General features: G+C 46.9%; 1 protein-coding gene across 5 annotated transcripts in view; it reads right to left on the reverse strand.

Annotated features, from left to right (window-relative positions):
* SLC39A11 (solute carrier family 39 member 11) overlaps positions 1–22,468 on the reverse strand; it is a 339,059-nt gene that overhangs the window by 219,513 nt on the left and 97,078 nt on the right. For 3 of the 5 annotated variants that reach the window (XM_046676894.1, XM_046676896.1, XM_046676892.1), the window contains one exon: positions 11,729–11,873. In XM_046676894.1, coding sequence (XP_046532850.1) covers positions 11,729–11,873 — 145 coding nt within the window. The remainder of the gene's footprint in view (positions 1–11,728; positions 11,874–22,468) is intronic. The other 2 variants (XM_046676895.1, XM_046676893.1) reach the window with 1 other exon arrangement.

Below are 22,468 nucleotides of genomic sequence, written 5' to 3' on the forward strand. Positions count from 1 at the left end.
GTTCCTCCAGTCAAAACGTATGATCAAAACCTGCCTTCGTGCAGGCTTCTGCATTCAGAATTTTAAATAAGCCTGCGGAGCTCCACAACTTGCCGCCAGCAGGCTGGCGGGGAAGCCAGGAGCAGCTCATTAGTTCTGGGAGAGCGTTTCGATTGCATCCTACTAGCCTTTCCTGTTCCTTCCCTTTGTTGTTAAACATAACACCTTTCAAGGCTTCACTTCACTCCCCCAATCCTGAAAATTGGCTGAGCAACAGGACTGCTTAATCCAATCACTAGGAAAAATCGGCTCTTGGGTCTTGGTCAGATAATAGGATCCCTTTAAATGCCAGCTAAGTCTTTATCCTCATCCCTACTGCTCTTTTCCAAGCCAACAGGTAGAGAGCAGCAAAGGGGAGACGTGCGGTACAGTTAGGCTCCTCAAGCTGAGTAGTGCTGGAACATAAGACCCTGCAAAAAGGAAAATTAATGTGGCAAATCTTCTTTATCCCCTGGCCACGGCAGACATCCAAGAAGCAGGTACAATCGGACACTAAGTGCTTAATAACTAATCAAGTAGGACTGGAGGACGGGCGGACTGAGGGATTGTCACCAAGACGCTAAGAAGGATGACTTCAAGGAGAGGCTCGTTATCCGTAATAAATCTCATGGGTGTCTAGACTTGTCACGGTGCTCCAGCCCGAGGTATGGCAGGCGCCCTCTCCACAGATGGCTGGAGGAGTTTAATTAACACTGCAGGCTAATGGGCTTCCACTCTGCTAAGCGAACCAAAAGCAAAGGCCCGGAGGAGAACTTTACCCAGATCTGATTTTCCAGAAGGAGGGAAGGAGCCCCAGGGTGGAATCGGCCCACATGGATCTTCATACACAGAGGAAAGAAAGTGCCTCTGAAAAGCTTTTCCAATTACTGTACCTTCCAGGAACTGGTGCGCTGGGGCTGCAAATGGCCCAGCAGAGCCCGAGAGAAGCCGCCAAGGACTGCTCACACTGAGGGCAAGGGAGAGGCTGGGGGATTCGCTCCGGCCTCAGAGAGAGAGGGAGAAAGGAAGGGAGGCAGATCACGGGAGAGAGCAGATGAAGAGGGGTGCGGGCACAATCAGGGAGGTTCAGAGAGCGAGATACAAAGAGGAGAGAGAGAGACCGGAGAGATGGAGAGAGTGAGAGAAAAGAGAGATGAGATGAATCCAGACAAGGGGAGACATCTTGTTAACTAAGCCAAGATGTGCTGGTGGACTGCGGAAAGAAGGGGAAAGGTTACCATGGCAACAGCCTGCAGAAAGCACAGGCTGTGTAGCTAAGCCCCAGAAGACACCCGCAGCCCCCGATGGCCACACTTCCCACTACTTCTGCTCACCTGTGAGACTGTGGCTGGAAGCCTGGGCCCAAGCTCCCACCCTCAGACTCCAAGATCTCAGACCAGAACGCGCTGCCCCAGACTTTAAGGTCATATAAGCCCTTTGCCTACAGGTCAGACAGACAGAGGAGGCCTCCACCAAGCATTCTTGGAAGGCTCATGAGTGAGGAATTGTGGATCAGGAAGGGCATCTCAGCAAGCTACTCAGCCCAAATTTTCACACTACACAGGAAACCCCTCTATAACTTCTCTGACCATTGGTCACCTAGCCTGTACTTGAATCCTTCCAGTGATGGGGAGCTCAGTCCATTTATAATTCCATGAAGTCATGTTACTATCACATCTACCACACACCCTGACTCTACCTCCTTGCCCTTCACCATACACACAAGCCTTCTCTCCTCCTCATCTGCCCCCTCCCCATTCTCTGTAATTGTGTGTGTGTGTGTGTGTGAGAGAGAGAAAGATTGGCCCGGAGCTAACATCAGTTGCCAATCCTCCTCTTTTTGCTTGAGGAAGATTGTTGCTGAGCTAACATCTGTGCTAATCTTCCTCTATTTTGTATATGGGATGCCACCACAGCGTGGCTTGATGAGTGGTGTGTAGGTCCGCACCTGGGATTCAAACCCACAAACCCTGGGCCGCCAAAGCAAGTGCACAAACTTAACCACTACACCACTGGGCTGGCTCCAACTAATTTTTACATTTATCTTATGGTATATCTCTTCTTAACCACACATTTGTTCTTCTTTAATTTCTTTAGGGACTTCCTTTTCCTCTGAGAAACCTCGTCTTCCAGCTTAGGGACAATCTTCTTTTCCAGTGCGGACACTCCATCCCTGAGTTGGCCCAAATGTAAATGCTGTGCATCTTCCCGAGCACCTTGAGAGCACTGTGGACCCAAATGCTCAATGACTGGAGAATCCACATCCACACCTGAGAGCTCTCTGCCTTTTCAATATGGGCAGCGAAATCTCCACAGTGTGAGCCCAAAAAGCCCACATCCATTTCTACTGCTGTCCAGACAGAACAACAATAACTAATATTCACTGAGCGCATATAATGCATAAGCCCTATTCTAAGCATTATATGTGTATCAACTTAGCCTATCTTCGCAGCAACTCCATGAGGTAATTACTATTATCCCCAACTTAGATATAGAAACTGAGGGAGAGGGAGGTTAAGAAGGTTGCCCAAGGTCTAGCTAAGAGGTTGAGTCAGGACCCAAACCCAGTCTCACTGTCGAATCTATTCTCTGGCCCACTCCAACTCTATACCATTTCTGTATTGTGACATCTTTCAGGAACTTGGTGGTTTTTCAGATATGTAGGCCTTTTACCTACCATAAACCTATAGATGACACCATACTTAATGGTGAAAGACAGAATGCTTTCTCCCAAAATTGGGAATAAGGGAAGAACATCTGCTCTCACCACTCCCATTCAACATCATACTAAAAGTCTTAGCCAGTGCAATAAGGCAAGAAAAAGAAATAGAGTCATGTGCCGCATAATGCTGTTTTGGTCAACGATGGGCTGCATATACGATGGTGGTTCCATAAGATTAGTACCATAAAGCCTAGGTGTGCAGAAGGCTACACCATCTAGGTTTGTGTAAGTACACTCCATTATGTTCCCACAATAATGAAATTGCCCGATGATGCATTTCTTAAAATGTATCCCCATCATTAAGTGACACATGATACTGAAAGGTATACAGATCAGAGGGAAAAACTAAAACTGTCACTATTCAGACATGACATAGAAATTCCCAAGGAATCTACCAAAAAACTCTTAGAACTAATAAATGAGTTTAGCCAGGTTGCAGGATACAAGGCTAACACACAAAAATCAATTATATTCTGTATACTAGCAGTGAACAATTAGAAACTGAAATTTATAATATAGTATCATTCATAATAGCACCATAAAAGGAAATATTTAAGTAGAAATCTACTTGATTTATAGATTCGCAGGAATCTCACCCAAAAGCCCATGGGGATTTTTTGTAGATATTAACATGCTGACTCTAAAATTTATATATAAAGGCAAAGAAACTAGAATAACCAAAACAATTTTGACAAATAAAGTGAGAGAACACACAATGTCTGATTTCAAGACTTAGGATAAAGCCATCAATTAAGAAAGTGTGATATTGGCGAAAGGATGGACACATAAACCAATGAAGAAGAATGCAGGGTCCAAAAATAGACCCAAGCAAAGATGGTCAATTAATTTCTTACAAAAGCACTAAGGCAATTCAATGGAGAAAAGTCAGTCCTTCTAATACGTGGTGATGCAACAATTGAACATGCGTATCAAAAAAATCTGAACCTCAAACTCTACCTCACTCTTTACCTAAAAACAAATAACTCAAAATGAAGGGTTCTGTGTGGGGGCCCCAAGGACATATTCAAGACCCACTTATGGGATTGCTAGAGGTTTACAGATGTTTTGTTGAACCATATAAAATGGCCCATATTTGTTTCACGAGAAGAATCTCCTGGCAAGCACGTGTCTCCTAATTGTTTTTATATGTACGACAGGAGCTTCCCTACAGGAAAGAACACAATCAATGTTTACCAAGATGGACTTGAGCAAAGCTTACGAACGCCTGCTGAGGATCAGCACTGAGAAATCGCTAGGTGAGCCTGGGCTCTTAGGGAAGAGAGCAGAGACTTCCAGCTCACCATATCTGAAGCCACAAGAGACATCTTGCGCATCCTCTTCCGCCATCCTCAAGGAACGCCTCTGCCTAGTTGATAGTTGGTAGCTGCCCTACCAGCTGATAGTTAGTTTGGGGTAATGAAGGAGTCAGGAGTCCTGAGAGTTGGTGCTGTTTGGGACAACCAACTGGGAGTCGCTGGCACATCCCTTAATATCTCTAGCTTCAAAATGCTACGACCCTTGAAATCATGTTTCACTGAGACAACTGATTTTGTTTTCAGATACTGTACTTGCAGCTATTTTCCTTCTCTGGTCCCAGGAGGGGAGATGCACTAGAGAGAAGAAAGCACAACAAAATACCAGAAGACACACAACCCCAAGAGGAGACGGGAGGTCGAATGGAGGTGCATGCTGATAGAGAAAGCCCAGGTGGAATGGAGCTTATCATTTGACTCCTTTTCTTCAAAGCAGGGCTGCACTGACCCCATCCAGAGGCTGGAGTTATTGCTGTTGATCACACAGGTTCAAACCCCAACTCTTCATCTTCCCCACTCACCCATTCCTTCTCTAAGGCCGCCTATCTCAGTATGCGTCATCAATTTCCCCCCAGTTTCAAGGGCTATAAACCGGCTTCCATTCCTTCTTAAGCACTTTTCATAACAGGCAACCTAACATAACAAAAAAATTGAGATGGGAGTGAATAAATAGAAAGGACGCCTGAAGATCTCAATACTTGCAGCCCAAGTGCCACCCTGTACTTCTCCAGCTTAAGGAACTTCTGCAAAACATAACATCTGAAAAACAAAACAAAATAATACAAGAAGAGCCCAGTTTGCCTGGCTTTGGCAGCAGCCTTCTAAATCTCTGGGTAATAAAAGCCTGGCAGGAATATCCTAACGGGGGCTGAGGCTGCCCAAGCCACTTCTCTGCTCTGTTTCCCAAAAGCACATTAAAAACACATTTCCCAGTTTAATAGACTTATGAGCTGAAACGAATGTGTCAGAACTCTTATAAATATGAGAGAACTTGCTAGCCCAGCAAATGTTAAATTTTGCATAAGAAGACAGTATCCCTAACTCAGTAGACACTTAATAAATATTTCAAAGAGCCTGGGCAGCTGCTCTAAAGCCTCCCGTGGAGTCAAATTGGTCTTTATTACCGCCAGGATTAGCCTCCTCCCATTCTCTCCCCCATCCCTCACTCGGACACGACAAACGAGCCCCTCCACACTAACCGAGCTCCTGAAGCCTGGTCATGGACTAATCAGGGTATGGGGTTGGTCAGTGTACTGGGTTGAAAACAGTCCCCCCAAATTCATGTCCACCTGGAACCTCAGAATGTGATCTTACTTGAAAATAATCTTTGCAGGTGTAATTAGCTAAGTTACGAAGCGGCCATCCAGGATTAGGGTGGGCCCTAATTCCAACGACTGGTGTTTTTATAAGAGAAGGGAGAGGGAGATTGAAACACAGCCACATAGACACACACAGGGAAGAGGCCACGTGACAACAGCCATAGAGATTGGAGTGATGCGGCCACAAACCAAGGAATGCCAGGAGCCACTAGGAGTTAGAAGAGGCAAGGAAGGGTCCCCTCCCTAGAGCCTTCAGAGAGAGCGTGGCCCCGCCACTGCTTTGATTTCAGAATTTTTAGCCTCCGAAGCTGTGAGAGTATCAATTTCTGTTGTTTCAAGCCACCCAGGCCATGGTACGTTGTTATGCGGCCCTAGGAAACGGATACGGTCAGAAGAGCACGTCTACACTCAAATGTGTATTGACAGTAATCACCCCAGAAGTTACCTGCGTCTACCATTTCAGGTGCTAGTGGAGGGGACAGCATTACTACCCCCCCCCCCCCCCCGCCCCCGCTTTGATTTCATTAGCATAAACTACACACCTGCCAGCAGTCGTATAAGATCAGACTTAAAATCATTTAACTTTCTTCCTGAGCTCTCTCTAACTTTTCAACTTCATTCAACGTTTTCCCATCCTGCGTACTCAGCGTTCCCAGCCCATCCAGGTGTGAGACTGACGGGTAAGGAGACAGAAATACCGTGAGAGAAATCTAAAAGACAAAGGAAACAAGAGAACCCAGTTTTCTAGTCACCTGGTATTCCTCTAGCTTGATGACCGTCCTCGGGAAGACAACTTTCCAAAAAATTATTCAGTGTTGTGATGGGCCGAGTTGTGTCCCCCTCAACTTCCTCTGTTGAGGTCCTAACCCCCAGCACCTCAGAATTTAACTGTATTCGGAGTTAGGATCTTTAGAGGGGTAATTAAGTTAAAAGCAGGTCATTAGGGTGGGCCCTAGTCCAGTATGACCGGTAAGAAGAGACGAAGAACACAGATAGGTGGAGAAGACCGTGTGAAGACATAAGGAGAAGACAGCTGTCTTCCAAACAAAGAGAGAGGCCTCGGAAGACACCAAACCTGCTGACACCTTAATCTCAGACTCCTAGCCTCCAGAGCTGTGATAAGATAAACTCTTGCTGTTTAAGCTACCCATCTGTGGTACTTTATTACGGCAGTCCTAGCGTATATATACAGGAGCCAAATTGCCTCTAGGCCTGGACCTCATGAAAATGCACTCCAAAATGACTGCCTAGCTTAGAAAACCGGGACTAAATTTTTAAAAAGTCAAACAAACAGGAAAGGAGCTATATGAGTGCTAAATTTTAGGTGAAATAAAACACTCTTCAGAAGCAGAAGAATCTATAAAACGTATCCCCCTAATAATGTTCCCCAGAGCTGGGACACGTAACGGTCACTCATGCCACCCACATAGCGCCCTGTTCAAGAGGGTATTTCTGTATTACCTCCTTATTTTATTTAACATCCATGATGCTCAAGAGCTCCTGGTAAGTATTATTAGTGAACACTTTGCTCTTCATCCATCTGCAAAAATTTTTTTGTTTTAAAATGGGGCACATTTTAATAGCCTCAAGTGCTATTGCTGTGCGCTGCCAGGTTGGGTTCCTTCCCAACCTTTGAATGAAGAAACCCAGGTGACAGGCCCCAGCCCAGAAAGGAGGCAGCAATGCCAGGACCTGCTATTCTTCAGTCCCCAGACAACTTGTCTCAGGCCAGGAAAAGATTCTAAAGTGTCCCGTAACCAACCAGTTATAGGGGGGAAAAAAAGAGCTTAACTGCTAAAATCATATGCCGAGATATTAAATCTACATGAATAACCGTAAAGTTATTCTTTCATCTTTAGAGATCTTACCGATACAAAGTTAAAATTACTAATAACATCTCAGAGACTTGCCTAAATGCACTATTTTGGAGATCTAGTTATAAAGAAACACTTTAAATTTCTTCTAGGAGCTACATCTGACTCCTGATCAAATTTAAGTTCACTACACAAGACTGGAAATATCAGCGACAGAAGGAGCATCTCCTCCAGGGGAGACTTGGGAAGTCAGAAGATATGGAAGAAGAAAAAAATGATGATCGTAAGAGCCTTGAAGCTGTTTAACTAAATCCTCTTTGCTTCCCTAGGATTAGGCTATTCCAAGGAATGTCAGCGCCAGGGAAATCTAGGAGTTGGGCATTGAATACACTTGGCTGGTCTTAGAGAGAATGAGCAGCTATCTTCCAAAAAGGGCTTCCACCCCACACAGCCTGGCTGCCTTCCCACAGCCCCACACTATGCCGAAAACCAAAGTCCTCCAAAGGCCAATGTGAAAATCCATCTGTTGGGGTTATCCTTCAGCTAGAGAAATTGAACCCAGTTAAAATGCAAACACACGAGCAGCAGTAAATGCTGTCAACAGTTAATACCCCCGTGTTCATCAGTTTATCAAATCTTTTCCCAGAGGCACCTAAGTGAGGATGTTTAACAGGGCAAATAGGAGAGAGACACGATTCCAAGTACAAGATTAAAACAGGGCAGTATGATATCTGGAGGAGAAGTGAGGGTGCCTTCAGGAGAAAGAAAGGCATCCAAGAACACCTGAACTCCATCATGGCTCTGCAGGGACAAGCTGTAGGGGCGCTCACCTGGGGGTCGGGCACTTGGGAACCTTGAGTTAGAAAAGGCAAATTCTCTCGCCCAAGATCAGTTCTGTTTCCACAGGAAAATGCCACCCAGCAGGTCAGTAGCATAACCAATAAGGAATTCAAGATTTTAGACTAAGATGCAAACAGATAAATGCTGCTAATGGACTGGTGATGGTAATTTATCCAAACTCAAAACCCACTTAACAGTTATTAGGTCTGCATTGCTTTCATTTTGCAAAACGTGGTTTCTAATTGGCCAGGCTGCCTAGATGGAATTATTATTGCCAGGTGCATTCTCCTATTAGAAAAGAATAGGACGTCAAGGAAAAATCTGTTTCTACCCAGAGTTTCCTACAGCTTATGCTTGCCTGACTTCAGTACCCATTCACTTTGCCCCACAATGAGCTTTGGAAACGAGCAATAGGGGCCACTTCACAAGTAAAGAATTTCCCAAATTAAATCCACCTCTTTCTCTCCTGGAAAATAATGCCTACTCCTGTTCCTTCCACAGATACACAAAATTACAGACAGTTCTCCATCTGCCACGCTAATGGATGAATGAAAAAAACCATCTCTCTTGAAGAGTTTCAGCCTCCTCCCTCAGAACGAACAACATTCCGAAAGGGGGCAGTTAACAGTTGGTGAAAGAAAGGATTGATTCACTTTTTACTACCCTTCTTCAGCCTAAAGAGAGAGCTAGTGAGAAAAAAGAGGGGGAAAAAAAAAAAAAGCCCAACTGGGCAGCTGAACGGGGTGGGTTGAGGCAGAGACCCAAGATGGAGATGAACATGGGGGTCATGGAGCCATCTGAAGGGTGAAGGATGTTATAGACCCTTGCCTTCCAAAATCACAAATTTCTTTGCATGAAATTTCAAGAGGTTCATGAACCTTTTGGCAGCCATTCATAGACCCCAGATGTAGAGAAGCCCTGGCCTAGTTTCTAGAATTTTCTCAACACTATAATTGCCCACAGAAGTGTACGTATAAAAATGTTCTCTACCACATTCTTTAAAATAGCACAAGATTGGAAACAACCTAAAGGACCATCAAGAGGAGACTAATTAGGTAAGATCATGGCCAACAACAAGAGTGGGATGAATCGATGAGCACCCCAGGAAACAAAGACCAAAATGTGTTAAGTGAAAAACACAAGCTACAGATCAGCAGGCCAAATGTGACTGGAAACACAATATTTCTGAAAGGACGCAAGGAACTAGGAACAGGGCTTGAATCTGTGATGGGAGCCTGGACCGTAAGGGATTTGATGCCGGAAGAAAAATTACGTCTTTATTTTTAATCCATGTTATTACTTTTTTAATTAAAAGAAAGCTAATTGGAGATAGATAAATAAATAGTTGAAAAGAGAGAGAGACTGATAGTTTTAAAAGAACTTCGGGTCTAGCTAAGTCCCAGAATATCCCCAGCCTTGAGAATAGTTGATATCGTGAAACATTTGGCACCAAGACATAAATAGGCAAGGATCTCATAAAAGCTTTTCCCAGCTCAGGCTGCTGCCACCGCTCAGAGCAGCTGAATCTTCTCTCCCACAGCGCGGCTTTTCTGGCTTTTCCTCTTGCTGAACCAATTACAGAACATGATAATGGCAGCACCAATACTATTTTTTAAAGGCTGATGTTCATCACTAAATACCCATTAAACCAATCTCCTTGCTCCATTTACAGCAAGCTTAAGGGCAAATCCAGATGGTACAAATAATGCATATTCAGGCTTGATCTGCCTGAGGCCAATCATCAAACAGCCATTATCAGTTTTAGAGTCTTCAACTGCCTGACACCCACAGGTGTGCCCAGGTAAGAGGGATGGTGACCTTTCCAGAGAGGGACGGCTAGGCTCTCTCAGGGTTGGCAAACCATCTTCGTGCTCCCCCAAGTGTTGCATGTGCCTTTGTATCTGAGCAGTTGGCAGAGGCAGCGACCGACCGAGGGTTGCTTGGTAACCAGGTAACAGGCTGTGCCTAGGTGTTCCTGAGCAGAGGACAGGATTGTATCTCCCTCCCACACAGCCCTCACTCACCGCTTCACCCTGGCTTGGTCAAGAAGACCCAGCAGTCCCGGGAGACTCTCCTGCAGAGCCAACTCTCACCGGCCCTGTATCCCCACGGCCCCATTGGAAAAGGTCCATCACAGGGATGGCCATTTTTCACCTTTTTTGATCGACAGGCAGTGAACCCTCCCCCTGTGGCCCTGAAGATTAAAAAAGGGGATAGAATAAAATCTGGCCAACTTTTTTATCCTAGAGAAGGCTCAGAATCAGGATTGTAAAGTCTTCAAAGGGACACACGGTACTGCTAACACAGTATCGCTAGTGAGAAGTGAGAGAGAGCCTTCTGTCCCCATGTTCCCACGACTTGACGTGAAAAATGACAAGCTGTACTAGAGGACGGTGCCACATCCTGGTCACCAGACAGTTCTTGATCCTCCAATAAAAAGAGAACAGCAGCCAGCACCTAAGTTGTTCTGATTTGAGTAAGAATGACATGTGTGATTCGAGGCAGGGGGCAGATTTTTCGTGCTAACCCTCTATTACTTGAGCTCATGTTAGATGAGTTTTTATTTCCCACAGAGGAAGTTGTGGGAGGCAATGAGGATTAACCCAAGTGGAGAAGAGATCCGCGTTCTCCATGAATAATTCATGCAGGACATAATCTGAACACACATAACTGAGAAGTGGCTGCGGCATCGCTGTAACTTCTGCACGTTTACTGTCCCCAAGGTCTAGAGGTCATCTTAGCCCACACGTGGTGAAAATCTCAAATTAAACGGAAAAGGACTTTTCTCTCTTAAACCACTGACGTGAAGACAGCGACCAGTCTCCAGTCTGTTTCTCCTCAATTCACTCAAGAGAGAATTCTGTGCAAGGGAGGAGGCACCCATTCTCAACATCATTTGCATGGTTTTAGTGCCTAAATCCGTGGTCTACGGAAGAACTGGGGAGGGCAAAGGACAAACATTTCATAGAGCCTGGGGCTTGCAGGCTAAACGGGGGACTTTAAATTCAAAGGAAAAGAAGGGCACCCACCTCTCCTCCTGCTAAGTGGCCCTTCAATTAGCCACATGCCCAGAGTGAGCGATGACTGAGCAAGGAGCGGGGTCTCACACTGAGAGTGGAGAATGATGGAATCCTTCCAGTGCACCTTCAACTCCTTCTCAGTGGGTAACAGCCCCATCTGCACCCCACCACAAAGATTTAGGAACTGCTCTCTGCTTCCCCTCAAGGGACACATCGCCTCCAACTTAAGAGAAAAGGCACAACTTTGCTGCCAGTGGTTTTAGGTTCCAAACTGAATCAGCGAGAGAAACACCCACAGTTGCCCAGATGAATCAAAAAGATGAAAGTCAAGTACATGGAAAGGAGCATTCCGGGTCCGTCAGAGAGGGAGACAGAGGCACAAATGCCCACATGCTCTAACCCAAATGAGCCCAACCGCATCAGAGGGGGTCCTCGTCCACTTGTCCAAGTTGGAAAGATAACCACAAGGCACTGTTGCCCCCTGTGCACTAAGCGAGTGGTCTGGAGAACAAATGAGGAAGGAAGGCACGGGGCGGACGCCGGCAGAGCCCTGCGCTGCAGTGAGGTAAGTGACCCGGACGGAGAGGACGGAGCACCTGGCACTTTCCTCGCCGTTCCTCCTACCACCAGGCCCAAGTCTACCCTGTCTAACTCAGCCCACGGTCTGCAGCAGGGAGCTTGCCTGAAAGAAGCCCAGCTCTACCTATCCGGATGGAAAGTTCGCTCTCAGGGAAGAGCAGCCTGGGACCCTCAGCATCAGACTTCTTCTTCACCAACGCAGAGTCGAAGTTCAGCGCCAGGGCCGTGTGGGGGTCTTCTGCTGCACCCTGAAACAAGAAGCAGTGGCAACACTGTAACATCTCTACTGTCTTCATTCCCCAGCCCCCCGCCCCAGAGCCGAGCTGCCCGGGCGCCTTGCCAACCTTGGCCAAGAGCTCCAGGGCTTAGCCAGTCCCTGGGCCACAGACAGCTGTCAGGCCAGGTTGGGTCATTAGGAAACAAGCTTTCTGGCTGTAGAACTTTTGGGGTGACAAAAATGGGATCTGATGGGTCGGCGCTGATCCTAGAAATGGGAAAGACACATGCTGGGAAAGATGGATGCCAAACATCAAACCCCCACTCCACACACCTCATCACCAAATGGCACAATGGACTGTCAAAAGAAGCCTATACGGCAGGTTGGCTCGGATGGCAGCCTCAGTACAGGAACCAAGGTCACGTTTTCAGGAATTCACCATCTTCACGTTTCTCATGAGATCAAAAGGGGAGGAGATCCACACAATATCACCTCAAAGGAAGGACACCCTGAGAGTCACAGATGGCACAACGTATTTGGCGTTAAGACCCAATGGCCTTAAAACAACCACGCTTTGTCTGTAACTAGTTAATTCAGCTGTTTTCGCATTAACTAGGCAAAGTCTTAATTTCGATCCCCCACGTTTACTTAGCAAATATCGATTGATTGTCAACTTTCTGGATACTTGACGAACAAGACAAAGTCCCAGCTCTTATGGAGCTTACAGCCGGGAGCCAACAGATGACTCCATGACGGGCCAAAGGCCTCAGCGGGAACCCCTGACCCTGCTGACGGCTTACAGTGCACGTGACCTCGAGGGGAACGAGGAAGACAGGCGACGCCACCAACACACACACCTCCCCTTTCACCCAAACACCTTGACGCTAAGGGAAGGTGAGAAGAATCATCCAGATGGGCAAAAACCAGCAGTTATTTTCTGAAAACCAGGCAAAAATCATTCCAAACAAATGAAGTTTCCATTTAAAATATGTGCCTCTAATGGGGAGTGGAGAAGGCTTATGAGGCAATCACTGACATGCATCCATTTATAAGCAAATCCAAAATCTGTTTTCTTGGATGAGTTTCTTTCGTGAAGGAATCTCTCAAACACTATACCTGACTATGTCACACACACACACCCCTCTTTCAGTTCTCTCATTGTCACGTTGATCAGGGATCAGAAAGAGAACCTAACGATTCAGATATTTTATTTCATTATTTCCTTCCAACTAAATGTTAAAAATGAACACATAAGGCCTTTCTTCCTGTATTCTCATTTGCCCAATACATCAATATTGTCCTGATCGTTTATTTGCAATGTCCTCTATCGTGCACTTTAACACGGATGCCGACACCCCACTTAACCTTGTTTTAAAAGGAGAAAGAAAGCCCTCTGGCTCTGTCTGAGCCACCCTCATTCAAGTTCTCCGGTCCCTCTGTAGAATCCTGGGGGCCGCAGGATTTCACGGCTCTGTCACTGGGAGAAGCAGAGAGAGAGGCAGCCTGTCACACCGTCCCACAGTCGAGGCTGACACTACAGGACGGAATCCTGGGGACAGAAGGGACTTTGAGAACAAGGCCAGTCTCTCCCCCTGCAGAAGCCCCCTCCAGCTTCCCCCGAGTGACAGCTGGTGTCCGGGCCATGTAGTCGCAGCTCTTGTTTGTTTACGTGCTTTAATTATTTCTCGTTCTACATCTCGTGCTGACATCTGAGGAGTCATGGCAGCAATAAAAGCCGTGTTTCACTAAGAGAGTCTGTCGGCTGATTCTCCTTCCTTTGTCTTCCTTCTCTTTATAATGTGATTGATGCATAACAGGGGGAAGAATCTGGAGAGAGAACCACTTCATTACAGAGAAATGCAGCAGCGTGAAGAGGCTCGAAGCTGCTTATTTGGAGCCCACTTAGTAAAGTGCAGCTTGGAGAGGCTCTGGTTTTGAGAACAGTGCTTTTCAGGCGCAGTGATTTTGCCCCCCAAGGGACATTTGGCAATGGGCATTTTTGTATGTGGGGGTGAGGGAGACGGGTGATGCTGGCATCCAGTGGGTCAAAGCCAAGGATGCTGGTAAACATCCTACAATGAACAGGACAGCCCCCACAACACAACACAGAACGATCTGGCCAAATGGCAACAGTACCGAGGGTAAGAAAGCCTGCATTAGAAAGATTTAGGATGCTTGGGACCCTAAGGCTCCCTGTATTATTGGGACCGCAAGGAACTCACAGACCTTCATTTCTACTGGAAAGATAAGAATTTTTCTGCTTTCTCTGGGGAGCCTACCTGCCTGCCCTCATGTATTTGGCAAATTCTTATTAAGCATCAACTGTATACCAGAACTATTCCAGGTTCTGGTGATACAAAATAGCCAGTCTCATGAATCTGGAGAATCTGCATTCTCCTTCTAGAGACAGACGACAAACCAACAATAAGTTACAAAATAGAGTGCCAGGTAGTGATAATGTTAAGAAGAAAAATAAGTTATAGCCATGGTTATCACAGCCATCCTAGTATAACAGTAATATGCACGGGGTTCCAGCGCTGTGCCAGGCATCGTTCCAGCATTTCAGAAGCGCGAGCTCATCACGAAAAAGTGAAGACGAGCGCTCCTTCAGAGAAATGCTGAGGGAGGCCTCTTTGAGAAGATGGCGTTTGAGCAAAGACTTGAAAGTAAGAGAAGAAGCCACACTGAATTCTGAAGACAGCGTTTCAGGCAAGGAACAGGAGGGCAGGCATCTCCCCTCCCCGCCACATCCTCTGACCATTTTATCAACCGTTATTCTGTTGGTTGTACTGTTCTCTTTCAGGGCTGGGAGTGAGGTGTACTAAGAAAATCCCACCCCAAGTGCACTTAGAAGCTGCCCTTTTAAAAGGTAGACAAGACCCAGCATATCTGTACCCCCCACCACTGTGCCCCTACTCCCATCGCTTGATCCCTCGTTGAGCCCTCAGGAGGGCTGGGGCCTGCTGTGCAGCATGTGAGCTGCAGGGAGCATCCACAGAATGAGGGGATGACGTCAAGGACAGCTTCTTCTATCCCCCACGCCTGGCAACGCTCTCCGAGTGTCTCTGAGCCCAGGCACCCTTCAGACTCCCTTCTGGGATTCCCAACATCTGCCACCCTCCAGTCTCAACTGTTGATGAGGGAAACAGAGAAATACGTCCCTGGGAATTTCAAGGAACAGCCCTGGTAAGAGATGCCAGCCCTCTTTGGTGGATTTATCATAAAGTCCGTGACGGTATGGAAAAAGTCAGGAAGCCCTTCTGGGGCCAAGATGCCTCAAAATCCCGTGGGGCCGACCACAGCCCTTGCTCCACGGAGCCCCACCGGCTCACAGAGCATGCGGACTGCGGGCGGAGGGGGCGCTGAATTCTTCACGGAAGCCTGGCCTGTGCTGGAGGGACCAAGGTGCCAGGAGAAATTCCTTCTCTGCATCCTCCTCCTGCTTTGCTGATGGCAGCACATCCCTCTTTACTTGATATTATCACTTCCTCACATTTCTGGAGCTTTTTTTTTTTAATCCCCGCAAAACCTTTCCGTTCAGCCCTGAGAGGATGGCAAGGTGGGAGCACGATCCTTTCCAGGGCAAACATGTGACTAATGCAAGCTGCTCTCCACTTTCCACCGCAGCCCTGAGAGTCTGCTGGGCTGCCCATCAGCGGGGTAGGGAGTCCCCCTCCCACCCCATGGCAGCTTCAGCTGGGTTCCTGGGGCTTTGGACAGTTCAAGGCTGCTTGTCCCCCTGCAGCTCCCAAATGTCAAGGTGCCAAATATACAGGCTCCTTCCCAAGCCACAAGTCTCCTTTTCCCTCTGCGCCACTCCCTCCCCCCCCAAGTCCTGTCCCTGCCCCTCCTCCCCACCCACTCCTGCAAATCCAGCTTGGTACAGAGAGCAGGCAGGGGGCTGACACCAGGCAACACCCATCCAGGGCCGTGGAACTTAAGATCACTGCCGTCTTGCGATATAATAATTATTATTATTATTATCATTATTATTATTATTATTATTATTATTATTAATGGTTTGGGGCAAGTCCCTGGCTCAGAATAAACAGAGTAACTTCCACCCACTCCGGAAAGGACACGCAAAGGGGCAGAGCTGGAGAATAATTAGCACTTTCCAGAAGGAAAAGAGAAGGAGCGGAGAGAAAGGGAAAGAAGGAGGAAATAAAATGAGGGGGGAGGGAAAGGGAAGGCAGGAAGCAGCCTGCAACATGCCTTACACGAAAACACGAAGGCTTCAGAAAAGAATGTGTGTATATCTCCTTCGAAAAATAAAAGCCGGGTGCCGTTTATCAGGGTTTGCTGTCCCAGGCACGAGGAAGACAACTGCTGGTTGCTGATGTTTCTAGAGCCCTAAAGAAATGACTCACAAAAGGAAAAGCCTAGAGTGTAGCCGAGAGGATGCAGTCATCTCCAGATGAAGTCTACCGTGGCCAACGAAGGCCCCCCATGCAAAGCACAAGTGGAGGAGTGCCATCAGCCCCCCAAAACTTGTGGCAAGCAGCCTGGTGCATTTGAGGCGCAGGAACAATCTTCAACGTGTTCACCCGTGTCTGGTTCTTCCCCCATTGGGATGGGTCACTGCTACTAACAGCTGCCAGAAGAAGGGAAAGCACTCTAACCTCTAATACTCACCAGCACACTTGCAGCCAGCCTGACCTTCACCAAACCCACACACACCTCCTATCATGTTCATTCGGGCCGGGGGACTCCATGATGACTCTGCGCCTCCCCGGCCCCCTGGACTGCAGTCTCTTTAATTGAGGCTTGTCAGTGGGTCAAAACTCCCTGAGGAACGGTGAAGGGAAAGGTCAGAGGATTAATTGGTGCCCCCTGCCAGCCACAGCTAAAGCATTACACCCCAGTAGAGAATCTGCACCCCCTAGGGACTTGGGGCGCTCTGATGCTGGGGAAGGGGCCTGGAGCCCTGTGTGGGCTTTGCCTCCTCCCTGCCCCAGCCTCCTGCCATCCCCATTTAACCCAGACATACAAGGCGATGTTAAATAATTGATGCTGTTTTTATTACTGAGAAATTGCAATAATAATGACACTCGTAACACAAGCTTAAATTATTCCACATAATGGAAAAAAAGTTAAATGTCGCCCCTGATCACCAGCCGGAATATGGATGATGCTTACATAATAGATGACCTTCTCTCCTGGGGAGCCCAGCAGCGGCCTGCGGCCCAGGGCCAGGCTGGCTCAGGGTGACAAGCGGTCAGCCTCAAAGCAAACAGAGACGCAGAGTGGTATACCACTGAGGCAGAGGGTGCCATCCTGCCTCGGGCTCTAGCAGGCAGGTAGTTGTCATCTTCCCTGCCTCACTGTGCCTACATGTTCAGGGTTCATGGCGCATAGCCAGGAGTCCTAAAGACAAGGAGAATGGCAATTCAAAGCACTTGGTCCCTATCTGGCTTTTGAAGCACAATTCACCCTGTCCTGTCCAAGGCACTAGGATCACACTTCTAACTCAGCTTCAGCTCCTTCTCCCTACAGCCACAGCACGGCAGCCGATTAGTGGCCAGCGAGGCAGGTTTTCAAACTCCTAATTGTTCCATACTTACTGCTTTTAAAATTCCAGCTGAAGAAGCCTGAGCTCCCTCCTCCAGGAAGCCTTCCTGGATAAAACCCAGCCTAGTATGGACCCAGCCTGGATAAAACCCTCCCTCTCTTTGCTCCTCTGACATCTCGCACAGGCTTCTGTCATAACATTTACGAAACTGCACAGGAACTTGCAGTTTCCTTGGCGATCTCAAAACTAGGAAATTCCTAAAGCAGGAGCTGTGACTTCTGGCTTTACTGTCAGGGCCCAGCACAGGGTCAGCGTTCAATAGTTCAATTAATTTACTGGAATGAAGGAGACTACAAAAAAAAAAAAAAAACCCAAAAGGAGAGGGAAAACGCGTAACAGACAAAACAAAGATGCAGGTAACCACAAACGGTTTAGGCCCTGAGAAAGCAGGAAGGAGGGATTAGCAGAGAACGGGGAAGAAAAGGCTTCAAGTATTAAAGACATCCCAGCTTGGCACAGAGCATGACTTTCTACCCACCCCCAGCATCTATCCTCTTGAAGATGTGTAAGGTCATCAGTATCAGCCCTGAGGATGGGACGCTAAGATACCCCACGACTGTCCACCCAAAGGTTCCGTCTCCATCCCCTCCCAGCAGAAATACTCAGGTGGGGCAGCTCAGTTCACTCCGTTGAAGCTAATGAGCTGCCTTCCACCCCGAAGCCCATGATCCCTCCCCAAGGCCAGTCTCCCAGCTTCCTCCCCATCCCCTCCATGACCTTAGCCTGAAGCTTCACAATGGTGGAAGTCAATGGCGGACTTGTAGCTATATTTAAGCTGTGTAAGTATGCTCTTACTCAACCTATCTTTTTAGGGAGAAAACTTTCTCCTATTTTTGATGCCTAATTACTATTCATAATCAAGCCTATTTAATCACATAAAACAGATTTTGACACACCACACGGCTCTGCAAAGATACAGCTCTATGAGAGTCTGCAAAGACAGCCCTCCAACAGCTATTCCAGGTAAGTGGCTTACCGCCTGCGGTCCAAACAGCTACATCTCCCACTAGCATGACTGACAGAGAGGTGGGGTTTGGCAGAGTTTTCCAAACCACTATGCTTTTTCTTGCAACTCGAAATATAACTTTTCCTTAAAACAATAAGATAAATCTAAAGGAATGCAAGGACCTAAGGATAATGAGGTATTTTTTCTCTAATCCTCAATGATTATCCATCACTCTCAGCCTACTCCTAGACTTAGTCCCAGTATTCACTAAGATATACCCACATCTTCCACTCTGAGCCTTTATGGGCTTCTCAACAGTTTGAGAACCCCCAGCTGGTCTTTCTCACGCAACTTTTTTCTGACCTATGTTATCCCTTTGGAGTATATCAGATCCCTCCAAAAATTTTAAAAGACAAGATTTCTCTTCCCAGAAGAAAATGCATGTGTATCAGACACTTATTGCTTGGTAACAAAACACCCCCAAATTTAGTGGCTTAAAACAGCAACCAGTTACAATTCCTCATAAGTCTCCAGTCAACTGGGTGCTGCCGCTGGTCTGCCAAGGCTTGGTCAATATTGCCTGGACTCACTTGGGCATCTGTGGTCAGCTCATGGCTCGCCCGGTGGTTGGATGGTTTAGGACGGCACATGCATCTGGCAGCTGGCAGGCTGTTGGGCAGAAGTTGGCTGACTCTTGGCCAGGATTCTTCTCCACGTGGCCTGTCATCCTCCAGCAGGCTAGGCTGGGTACATATGGTAAACTTAGGATTTCAGGGGCAGCCAGAAAAGGCAATGTCCAGTGTCAAGTGCTGTTCTCTGCTTGCACCACATTTGCTACCAATCCCACGGACCACAGCGAGTCAGTGGCCATCTGGATTGAAGGGGTGGAAAATCCGCTGTACCTCTTGTTGGGGGGGATCCAGTGTCACGTTGTCAGAGTATGGATGACAACAGGAGAGGACTTTGTCGCATTTTTGCAATCTACCGCAGCACATATGCACAGACATACAATGTTGAGCGCAGCATCAGGAGCCCATGAATTCCACGCAGCCCTCCAGGATCTGGCCTGCAAACCACAGCTCTCAGTTAACCCAAGCACTCAATCTTATTTGCCTAAAACAGTGTTTCTCTAATGGGGACCCATGGACACATTCTCAGAGGCCTGAGAGTTTTACATAAAAGATTTTAACTTTGTATTTTCATTTAAACGATAATTTAAAGAAAAAAATAACACCAACAATATGAATCACTAGGGTGACTTCTTTATAACAAAGTCCTACTGCTCGCTTTCAGCGCCTTTGTTTGCATTCGTGTTTACAATTGAGTTGGCACCAAGCAGCACTGTTTCAATTGTCAAGGGCTAATTGTTGAGAGGAGACTCAATAGATAGATGATGTGTTTGAGCCAAGCTCAGGCCAAATTACTTCATGGAGCCCTGTATAGACGACATAGGTTTCCAAATAGTTCTAGAACAGCAGTGGGACTGCTGACTCCATCCAGCAGCGTTCGTGGGACAGACCTTCCAGAACCAAAGGGAGCTGATGGTGGCGGTCAGTACCACTGGCACTTGCAACTGGTGGTTTACTGTTAGCAAAACATCCTCTCCCACATCACGAATATGCTGCTGGTTTTGATATTATCAATTTTGTTGTTTTGATGTGAACTGATAAGTTTTTGGTTTCACGACTGTTGAAGAGCCAAAAGCAGAAGGACTAACGTATCCCTAACTTTACGCTTGTGCATATTTATGCTTATAAACGGGCATGTAATGGTACAGTAAAAACAGCTCAAATCAACACTGGGAATGTGTGACTTTTAGTTACTTTAAAGGGAATACATCTATTAGTCAAATAGGAAAAACACTGGCCTACAGCTCGAAACAATGGATTCTCTTCTCCATGCTTCCCTCTCTATCAACGGCCACTCAAACACAGCAATTTCTGCCTCCACATTTCATACTAATACTGAGAACTTAACAGTTCATAGTGATCTAATGATTGTTCTCCTATGCTCAAAATAATGGAAACTATTTAAGTCACTACTCTCTGTGCCTGCTGTAGTCAAAGTAACATGCTGACCAAGACACCATACATACCTCTGTGTGTGGACCAAAATCTCCTTAATGACTCCTTTTGTCTTAAGCTGCAGTTTCCCAGAGTTCCCTGCTCCATGAGATGCGCCAAGAGAAAGGAGTCCATGGACAAACACAGAAAGTTTGGGAAAGTCCACACATAGGCAGATAAAGACTCTGAGAAATCCCACAGCAAAGAGCTGGTTGTGCTTAAACCTACTCTGCCCAGACTGATTTGGCCATATATAAAACCTACTAACGTTCAGCCGACGAAGCTTTAGGGAACAACGCTCAAAGCAACTTTCTGTGCCCAATGCTCAGAATATTCAGCTAAGTGTTTCTCCTTACACTGGAACACGATCATATTTTATCCAGAAGAATCAAAGAGGGTGGGTGGAGGTCCTTGGCCTCAATTATCTATCACTTTCACAAATAAAGGTCTGTTTATCATCCTTAAAGATGAGTCAGTAGAATTTATCGTGTGTGTGTGTGTGTGTGTGTGTGTGTGTGTGTGTGTGTCCATGCCTGTAGTCACATCAGCTAGAGGGTATGAAAACCAAAAAGGTAATTATTCTACGAAACTCTGCCTTCTTTTTTTAAGCACAATAAAAAATAATAATAATTTAAAAAATTCCAGCCCTTCTAGGGGCTGGCCCCATGGCGTAGTGCTTAGGTTCACATGCTTCACTTTGGCAGCCTGGGGTTCGGAGGTTTGGATCCAGGGCGCAAACTTAGCACCGCTCGTCAGGCCAGGATGTGCGGCATCCCACATAAGACAGAGGGAGATTGGCACTGATGTTTAGCTCAGTGCCAAGCTTCCTCAAGCAAAAAGAGGAAGATTGCCAACAGATGTTAGTCCAGGGCCAATCTTCCTCACCAAAAAAAAAAATCCAGCTTTTCTATTATCTACTGGAAAAGAGATCTTTCTCAAGGTACTGCTGAGGAAGAAAGGCTAAAGGCTGGCTTATCACCAATCTTTATAGCTTTGACAACTATAAAATGATTTTTCTTGACTCCAGGAAAAAGAGAGAGAGAGAGCAAAAGAGCCATCTGTAAGACAGTCACAACCCACACAGTGGGCTCCTTGCTCAAGAGGCCTCTTCCGATGAACTTCTGGTGCGGAATCGAAGTACCAGAATAATGCAACACCAGATCCAGGGCGAGCCGAGGCAGAGAAGATGGATCGGGCTGGAAAGAAGTATCCTTGGCATTGACGCCAATGGTACAGAAAACAACCCTGTTTTCACAAACCCTCTTGGCTATACCATGCTCAGCTTCTAACATGCCTTCTCTTGCATCAATATCTTCTTGTGATGTAGACTGACGGGGAGCATCATCGTCCCCGTTATGGGCTGAACTGTTCTCCCGTCACCTAAAATCCATATGTTGAAATCCTAACCCCCACTACTTCAGAATGGGGCTCTATATGAAGACAGGCCCTTAAAGAGGTAATTAAATCAAAATGAAGTCGTGAGGACGGGATCTCATCTAAGCCTCTTACAAGAAGAGGAAGTTGGGACACAGATAGGCGTGGGGAGAAGCTGATGCGAAGACACAGGGACAAGAGGGCCATCTATAGGGCGAGGAGAGCGGCCTAGAACAAATTCTCCCCTCGCCGCTCTCGGAAGGAACCGACCCTGCCAACACTTTGATCTTGGGCTCTGGCTTCCAGAATGCGAGGCAATACATTTCTGCTGTTTAAGACACTCAGTCTGCGGTACGTTGTCTCAGCAGCGCTAGGATACTAACACACCTTCCATTTTACATTTGAGGAAACCGAGTCATAAAAGCTGATGAATTCCTTAGCTTCAGACTGCTCATCAGAGGCATGAGCAGGATTTGAACCGGGAGCTTCTGCCTCCTAATCTCACTACGCCTCCACCAGCGTGCCGGGGTCAACCAGGAGTGTCCTAAGGCAGTGCAGGCTTTAAGGTGTAACCGCACTGACCCAAGGGGCAAGCGTGGGAATGTGCACACACTGGGCGCCGCTATACTCAGCGGAGAGCGATCTGAACACGGTGTTCACAAAGAGGGGCG

The sequence above is a fragment of the Equus quagga genome, chromosome 11 (assembly GCF_021613505.1).
Source record: "Equus quagga isolate Etosha38 chromosome 11, UCLA_HA_Equagga_1.0, whole genome shotgun sequence".
Taxonomy (NCBI): domain Eukaryota; kingdom Metazoa; phylum Chordata; class Mammalia; order Perissodactyla; family Equidae; genus Equus; species Equus quagga.